General features: G+C 37.0%; 1 protein-coding gene across 1 annotated transcript in view; it reads left to right on the forward strand.

The window, feature by feature from the left end:
- Positions 1–461: 461 nt before the first annotated feature.
- Positions 462–9,384, forward strand: part of NDST4 (N-deacetylase/N-sulfotransferase (heparan glucosaminyl) 4) — a 281,699-nt gene continuing 272,776 nt past the window's right edge. Inside the window, exon 1 of the mRNA XM_010858490.1 lies at positions 462–1,439. Coding sequence (XP_010856792.1) covers positions 462–1,439 — 978 coding nt within the window. The remainder of the gene's footprint in view (positions 1,440–9,384) is intronic.

The raw sequence follows: 9,384 nt of genomic DNA on the forward strand, positions 1-9,384 counted from the left end.
GAGGACATGAAAAATCAACTACAATCTATGTAGAAAAATCAACTACAATCTATGTAGTAAAATCTAGACTGTAAACCTTAGGCTATTAATATTTTAGCATATCAACACACTAAAATTATCTTTGATATGTATATTTCTTATGTATCAGCATAGGCATACCCACACTTAGATTACTATTTTTATGTTAGTCATTATATTTTTTCTCTTTTTCAGGTAATGCTTCAAGGACTCTACAGCAATTTCTGGTATTGGACATATTCAAAATCTCTTCAACTTTTTCTATCCTGGTCCACTGTTCTGCTGCTTTAACTTGCTTGAGATCCCATCACGCATTTTACATGGTTTGCAATGGTTACATGAACGTTTGGGAAGTGGCATTTGTACCATCTCATACTTTATTCATGATGACACTTTAGGGAAGTAATTTGGAAAAAGCTTCCAAAGCCTCATTTTTAAAAAAAATGAATCTTATTGTGAAGCTTCGGAGAAGTTTTCGAACATTGATTGTTCTCTTAGCCACCTTTTGCTTGGTGAGCATTGTCATCTCTGCCTATTTCCTCTACTCTGGCTATAAACAGGAAATGACACTTATTGAGACTACTTCAGAAGCAGGATGTACTGATGTTAAAATCCTACCTTACCGGTCAATGGAGCTGAAGACAGTTAAACCTATTGATACATCCAAAACTGACCCTATTGTCCTCCTGTTTGTGGAGAGCCAATACTCTCAACTTGGGCAAGATATTATTGCTATCTTGGAGTCCAGCCGATTTCAGCACCACATGGTCATTGCCCCTGGCAAGGGAGATATACCTCCTCTAACAGACAATGGCAAAGGGAAATATATTTTAGTTATTTATGAAAATATTCTGAAGTATGTTAGCATGGACTCATGGAATCGAGAGCTCTTAGAAAAATACTGTGTGGAATACAGTGTTAGTATAATTGGTTTTCATAAAGCCAATGAAAACAGCTCACCAAGTACACAGTTAAAAGGTTTTCCATTAAACCTTTTCAATAATCTAGCTCTAAAGGACTGTTTCGTCAACCCTCATTCTCCTTTGCTGCATATTACCAAAGCCCCCAAGGTTGAGAAAGGCCCTCTTCCTGGGGAAGACTGGACGATTTTCCAATATAATCATTCAACCTACCAGCCTGTACTCTTAACTGAATTACAGACAGAAAAATCCCTTTCATCCTTGTCCGGCAAACCACTCTATGCGACGGTGATTCAGGATCTGGGACTGCATGATGGAATTCAGCGAGTTCTTTTTGGCAACAACTTAAACTTTTGGCTGCACAAGCTCATCTTCATAGATGCCATCTCCTTCCTGTCAGGGAAGAGGCTGACCTTGTCTTTGGACAGGTATATCCTTGTGGACATTGATGATATCTTTGTTGGGAAGGAAGGAACAAGGATGAATGTCAAAGATGTGAAGGTAAGAACATTTATAAATAGCAATATTTTTTTCTTTCACTAACTCTGTGGTATTGATAAAATATCATTTTGAATATTTTAGATTCCAAATTACTCAAAAATTTAAGATGCAGTAAGTTTGAGATAAAGTAAAAAAAAAAAAAAAACCTTGAACTAAACCTTAACTATTCCTCCATTCCTTACCCACTCCTGAAATGCTTCTGAGGGGCATAAAACTAAAATACCCCAAAGTTTCTTTGATCTTAATCACTTGGTCTCTTAGGCTTTACCTGTTGGAGCTAGTACCCCATAGAACAGCCTTCTTTGCTCCACACATGTTGCAGTTTGTAGCAATGAGACAAAGACAGTCATGAAAATCCATCACTGGATGGATTCTCCTGCCCTACATGGGTTTGACAATGGTGCTTGAAATATAGGATAGAGAAGCAGCCCAAGTCTTTTCTATAACAAGTAAGCATAGCACTTGCTTATATGAAGTGTTCATATACTTGTAAATATAGATATGAACAAAACTAGTTTTATAGGGAATGTGGTATTAAACTTAACCTCAGGAGGCTACCCTCTATTATCACATCACTTTAGCTAACAGTGTCATTGGGAGTACTTCTAAATTATGGTCAAGTTGACTGCAGTATAGCAAATTCACCCTGTGATTGCTATCAGATAAAGAAAAAGTCAAACATGTTTTACTAGTTTGGGCAGGTAATTCTGAGAAAAATTCCCTTTTTTTATTATCTTGATTCAACATTCTCACTTGTGTCTATCTTGTTTTATATATAATTAAATTCATTCTGTGAGCAAATGATTTTAGCAAACATATAAACAAAAATAATAGGGCACAGCTTAGAATAATAAACTAACTAGAGATTGTTAAGATCATGTCATCTTTTTTGAATTTCTGCTATTAGGCATTTTATCCTTCAAAGATGAAACCTCAGTACTACTTCAAAATAACAGCTTTTCTACCCATCCTAATACTTCATGACCTTTATAATAAAATATCTCACTTTGGACATTGTTATAAAGAGATTAAGTGATCCGTCTTGAATCCTGGCTAGATTTTCTGTTTTCCGTTTTTTTTTTTTTTTTTAATATTTTGAGTCTTTACTATGTCTTTTAGTTAGTATAAATTCTACTTTTATTTTAATTTTAAAATCATAAACTTAAGGCAAGTTCATGTGGTGCAAATGGTTTTCTGAGTGATTCCTTTTCTGAAATCCTGAAAAGATTTTCCTAATTTTAATCTAATCAGCTATATGAATTGAAAAACTTCTTTATAACTCTTAACAAATTTTTCAGCTCTAATTCAACTTTATCACTTATTCTCAATAGAAAAACATAGCTATTTACCACTACTCATATAATTTTCAAGGATTACTGATGACTTTTTGAGTGACATAACCCCAAACAAAATAACAGAATACTGAAATTTGACAAAGGCTGGAGCAATGCCACAGGCAGATAATCATATAGTGTGTATAACTGTGCATTTGTTTACTATTTTTATATCCTACACACACATACACTCACACTCACAAGTGACCAGGGTAAGTGTCACTTTGAAGAAAATCCTCTTTTTCGCCCCTTTGGGTGTTGTATCTGGCTCTCTCAGAACTATTAATCAAAGAATATCAGAAACTTGATTGGGACTGAAGTAACATGTTGGGTTACTTATAAGTCAATAAGGAAATGTTGTCTTTCAATATAAAAGTGATACTTTTAATCTTGGGCATTTGATTTCTCCTTTGACTATTATTTTTTGGGTAAAAATGATTTTGTGGCAAATGATCTCGAACTGTCCATAGAAAAGTTCTGCATTCTCCCTGTACTTCATCCTCATGTTCCTTTTCTGGCAGTATAACATTTCATTACACACTAATATGTGAGGAAAAGTCCATTCTCCCTGAAAATCTCCCTGAATTTTCCAGAGCGAGGGTATTGGATGGCTGGTGAGATTTTTCTATATTATTCCAAATTAGAGAGTAGAGCTATTCTGTTCCTCCACAGGACAGTTTGAGGAAAGCTGGAGGGTTTCGTTTGAAAACTGTTGGTTATATGTGTGCTAAGAGCCTCCCTGGCCACTCTCACAATTAGACTGGGGCATAGAGCTGGGAGTAATTAAGAGCAAATTCAAACACAGCCTTGTCTGTAGCACCACCTCACTCTATAGACAAAAAATATATTAGCATATTATTATTTGAGTCATTTTTCTCACTTTGAAATAGAGATTCTGGATCAAACTGCTGAAGAATTAGTATTTTTATGGCATAGAATTTGGTGCAGTGAAAACAATGCAGGTTTTTCAGTCTATATTCTTTCTATTAAATGATTCTGCCAGATAAACTACATAAACTAGGTAAACTACAGTATATCTAGTTGTGTTTTTTTTAGAAATTTGCATTTCATTGTTCCCTTATCTGACCAAAGTCACTGACATAGAAATTAATATGTCCTTTTCTAAGGGAAGCAAAATCAAGCTCAGACAATTAGAGTGACTGTCATCTGATTGTTAATAAAATTTCATTGTGTATCTAAAAACTCAAGATATCAGATAAATTTAATCTATAGAAACTTCCAGAAACTAATTGTATTTCTAAAGATTGTGAAATATTACCCATGGATGAAGTCAGAAAATATGGTCATGGTTTGTTTGTGTATGGTCCTCAAGGCAATCACAAAGCACTTCCTGTAAATCTAAAGCACTCAGCACGCTGACCTTAGGCTGTAGAGGATGATGTCTTATATGCTTGAATTTATTCTTTCTTGCTTATGTTTAGTTTCACTGAACCAGGGTCTCCTGCATTTCAGGCAGACTCTACCATATGAGCCATCAAGAAAGCCCTTAATTATAATGTTCATTACCAAAGTGATATCAGTTAGATGATGCAGCTTTTAGAGAAAGGTAAAAGGACCATTCTGATTATTAAACATTTAATGTTCAGTCTTCTTGAAGCCTGCTAACCTATTTCTATGAATAATATTTTATCCTTGGTTATAACACTTGATATAATCATAGAAGGGCTTCCCAGATGGCACTGGTGGCAAAGAACCGGTCTGCCAATGCAGAAAACGTAAGAGATGTGGGTTTGATCCCCTGGAGGAGGGCATGGCAACCCACTCCAGTATTTTGCCGGAACAATCCCATGGACAGAGGAGCCTGGAGGGCTACAGTCCATTGGATTGCAAAGAGTCAGACAAGTTAAGTGAAATGAAGTGAAAGTCACTCAGTCCTGTCTGCCTCTTTGCGACCCCGTGGGCTATACAGTCCATGGATTTCTCCAGGACAGAACGCTGGAATAGGTAGCCTTTCCCTTCTCCAGGGTATCTTCCCAACCCAGGGATTGGACCCAGGTCTCCCACTTTGCAGGCAGATTCTTTTCTGCCTGCAAGGGAGGCCACAAGGGAAGCCCAAGAATACTGTAGGGGGTAGCCTATCCCTTCTCTAGCAGATCTTCCTGACCTGGGAATCAAACCCGGATCTCCTGCATTGCAAGTGGATTCTTTACCAACTGAGCTATCAGGAAAGCCCAGATAAAACTGAAGCAAATTAGCGCACACACATACCCATAGAAATTTGAGAGAATTGAGAAGATATGTTCTTTTTTCATAGTTTACTTAAGACAGAATAATTGCTCTTTCTTGATGCGGGTTTTTAAAAACCTTGAACATGGTGAATATAGGTTTTCACACTGGCAACAAAATGAAACTTATTATTGATGCTACCAATACTTCTGTGACTTTCATCAATTCTGTTGACATGTCATTATTTTCTCTGTTGGCAAGCAAACATCATTACTAGCATTTTTATATGTCTTTATATTTATTGAGAACATTCATCCACTTAGTCTCTGGATATTTACTGTATATAAGTTCTAAGTTCTGTCGTGTCTGACTCTTTGCAACCCCATGGACTGCAGCACACCAGGCCTCCCTGTCCATCACCAACTCCCGGAGTTCACTGAGACTCACGTCCATCGAGTCAGTGATGCCATCCAGCCATCTCATACTCTGTCCTCCCCTTCTCCTCCTGCCCCCAATCCTTCCCAGCATCAGAGTGTTTTACAGTGAGTCAACTCTTCACATGAGGTGGCCAAAGTACTGGAGTTTCAGCTTTAGCATCATTCCTTCCAAAGAAATCCCAGGGCTGATCTCCTTCAGAATGGACTGGTTGGATCTCCTTGCAGTCCAAGGGACTCTCAAGAGTCTTCTCCAACACCACAGTTCAAAAGCATCAATTCTTCGGCACTCAGCCTTCTTCACAGTCCACTCTCACATCCATACATGACCACAGGAAAAACCATAGCCTTGACTAGACGAACCTTTGTTGGCAAAGTAATGTCTCTGTTTCTGGATATGCTATCTAGGTTGGTCATAACTTTCCTTCCAGGGAGCAAGCGTCTTTTAATTTCATGGCTGCAGTCACCATCTGCAGTGATTTTGGAGCCCAGAAAAACAAAGTCTGACACTGTTTCCACTGTTTCCCCCTCTATTTCCCATGAAGTAATGGGACCGGATGCCATGATCTTCGTTTTCTGAATGTTGAGCTTTAAGCCAACTTTTTCACTCTCCACTTTCACTTTCATCAAGAGGCTTTTTAGTTCCGCTTCACTTTCTGCCATAAGGGTGGTGTCATCTGCATATCTGAGGTTATTGATATTTCTCCCGGCAATCTTGATTCCAGCTTGTGTTTCTTCAAGTCCAGCGTTTCTCATGATGTACTCTGCATAGAAGTTAAATAAGCAGGGTGACAATATACAGCCTTGACGTACTCCTTTTCCTATTTGGAACCAGTCTGCTGTTCCATGTCCAGTTCTAACTGTTACTTCCTGACCTGCATACAGATTTCTCAAGAGGCAGATCAGGTGGTCTGGTATTCCCATCTCATTCAGAATTTTCCACAGTTTATTGTGATCCACACAGTCAAAGGCTTTGGCATAGTGATACATCTAATTATATCCCAGCATACATAAGAGGAAACCTTAGACATAATATAAAAACATTATACTGACAATTATTATACTGTTTTTTAACTGATAAGTACAGAAATAATTAGTCTCAGAATTGACTTACTATTTAAGACCTTAAAAAACAATAATTTAAGGATAGATTTGAGCTTTGTCTCTAAAGAAGTTATATGTATATTTTTAAAGAGAGACAAAACTAGTGGGAAAAAGAAAATCTCTGTTGTAGACCTGAAGTCCAAAATAAGTGGTTAATAGGCTGATTCATTTTACTTTTTCCCCCACATATTGCTTTTAATAGATCTGTACCTAGACTGTTACTAAAGTTTGATCCAGATAAAGCAATTTACTAATGTCTTAATTTAGATTTTTTACACATTTAAATGACTACATATTTCTTACATTGAAAACCCTATGTTCAAAGATTTATAGCACAAAGGTAATAAATTGTGCAAATTCAATGACTAAAATGGAGAAGCTAAATTAATAGATGTAAAGGAACAACTTAATAGAGGGTCTTGAAGTTCAGGGAAATGAGTTTTGATTAGTTCCAATACCTACTTAAAAGCCCTCTTACAATAAGAAAATGACCTCATAAAAATATTTGAGGTTTCCATTATTAATGTAAATATCTAAATAAAATCCTAGTTTAAAGTTTTATAAGAATTACAATGTTTAACAGAAACCAGATTACTATGAGTAGGAAAGAAGAAATCTATCCTAGAATTTGAAACTTTTGTTATTGCTTTTAATAAGGGTTAGATGAGATACAGAAAAAAAAAATCCCATGATACCTAAAGAAGTGATGTAAGAAAATAGAAAATTATTGATGCTATGAACATCTACACAGAGGGCTACATTGGCAATTGAAAAGATGAGCTTACTAACATTCAACTAACATTGAAATGGGTTTGTTATATTTGACAAATTAATAGAAAAGCATTTTTAAAAGAATCCTTGATATCTTTGGAGTCACAGTTATAAAGAGGAGGCTAAAAGAAAATGCTGGTATGTGGTAGATGGAATCCAGATATGATACATCATCAGGCAGTATAAATTTAGCAAAGCAGAATAGTCCAGGCAGCAGGAACTGGATGGATGGCCCGTCGGAATCAAGCAAGCATCATTTCAAAGTTCCTGGGCAGTTTCCAGGCAGGTGAGTCAGTGTGCACTCGGCAAGGGCAGTGTCAGACCTAGGCAGTGGCTCGGGCAGATGGGGGAAGGCAGTTCTCAAGATACTTCATGGCAAGAATGAGTGGGTCAGGGTTTGTGGGCATGTCTTCTTTCTGAAAAAAGAAAAAAAAAAGTACATGGGTAGAGGCCTGGGCATAGAGGAAGCGTGGGGTTTGACATCATGGAGTTTGGCAGAGCATGACAGAGACCTCAGAAGGCAACAGCTCAGTCACAACAACAGTCCTCTAACGCAGAGAGGGGACATTAGACGTGTGAAGCTGCAGCCCTGACACTGGCTCAGACTCTAAATCTCCAGGAAGAATTGCATTTAGAACTTACTTAAGATGCCCAGGTGCAAAAAAGTCGATGTACTATTTGAAGACACTCAGTGAGCTCAAAAGGAAAAGCAGATACTACCAAAGGTTTATAATAGGAATGATCCATTTTCTATATAAACATAGAGAAAATTACTGTCAATTCAAATGTTTTATTTATTTTTCAGCTGGGTAATTTTATATTTTGTTTTTTAAAATGCTTATACAGCTTTTTAAAGTTTACTTTCCCTTTACAGGAATTACAAAATTTTGGTTCTGTTCCCCATGATGTACAGTACACCCTTGAGCCTACCTTACAACCTGCAGTTTATACCTCACACTTACCGCTGTTACTGTCCTTCACTCCCCTCCCCACTGTAAACCACTAATTTCTTCTCTTTATCTGTATCTGCTTCTTTATTTTATATTCACGTTTGTTGTATATTTTAGATTCCACATATGCGTGCTATCATAAACTATCTGTCTTTTTCTGACTTATTTCAATTATCATAATAGCCTCCAAGTCCATTCATGTTGCTGCAAATGGAAAAATTCCATTCTCTCTTATGGCTGAGTAGTTTCCCACTATGTGTGTGTCTATATATATATATATATATAGCATCTACTTTATTCATTCATCTGTTGATAGACATTTAGGACATTTAGGTAGCTTCCATATCTTGGAAGCTGTAAATAATGCTGCCATGAATATTAAAGAAAGAAAGTGAAGTCACTCAGTTGTGTCTGACTCTTGCGACCCCATGGACTTCAGCCCACCAGGCTCCTCCTTCCATGGGATTTTCCAGCCAAGAGTACTGCAATGGGTTTCTATTTCCTTCTCCAGGGGATCTTCCCAACCTAGGGATCGAACCTGGGTCTCCCGCATTGTAGGCAGACGCTTTACTGTCTGAGATGCATTTAAAATGTTTTTGTAAGTAGAGTTTGGCTTGACTGGAAAGAGAAGCTACCTATGAATATTTTGGCAAAGTCAATAATGACTTCAGTACACTAAGAAGAAGGCAGCCACTGTACAGTATGTATGTAATAATTTTTCTTCCTTCATTTAAAATCTCAATATAAATATCCTACTTTTTTTTTCTTCTGAATCCTTTCAAGTGGCCATATATTTAACTTTGTCAATGGAAGTAAAAAGTATTATTTCAAAAAAATTCCTTTATGGAAGCAAATAGGGTTTGTCTCCACTTTTTAAAAATTGCCCCAATTATGTAAAAGTACATATTTAAATGATAAAAATTAAAAAAGGATAAAAATATACACCAGTAATATCTCTTCAAAATTGACTATTCAATTAAACACACTTGCAGTTTGTATAATAGCTTCAGTTCAGTTCAGTTGCTCAGTCATGTCCAACTCTTTGCGACCCCATGAAGCACAGTACACCAGGCCTCCCTGTCCATCACCATCTCCCGGAGTTCACTCAGACTCACGTCCATCGAGTCAGTGATGCCATCCAGCCATCTCATCCTCTGTCATCCCC

Source organism: Bison bison, unplaced genomic scaffold (genome assembly GCF_000754665.1).
Source record: "Bison bison bison isolate TAMUID 2011002044 unplaced genomic scaffold, Bison_UMD1.0 scf7180017864389, whole genome shotgun sequence".
NCBI lineage: Eukaryota > Metazoa > Chordata > Mammalia > Artiodactyla > Bovidae > Bison > Bison bison.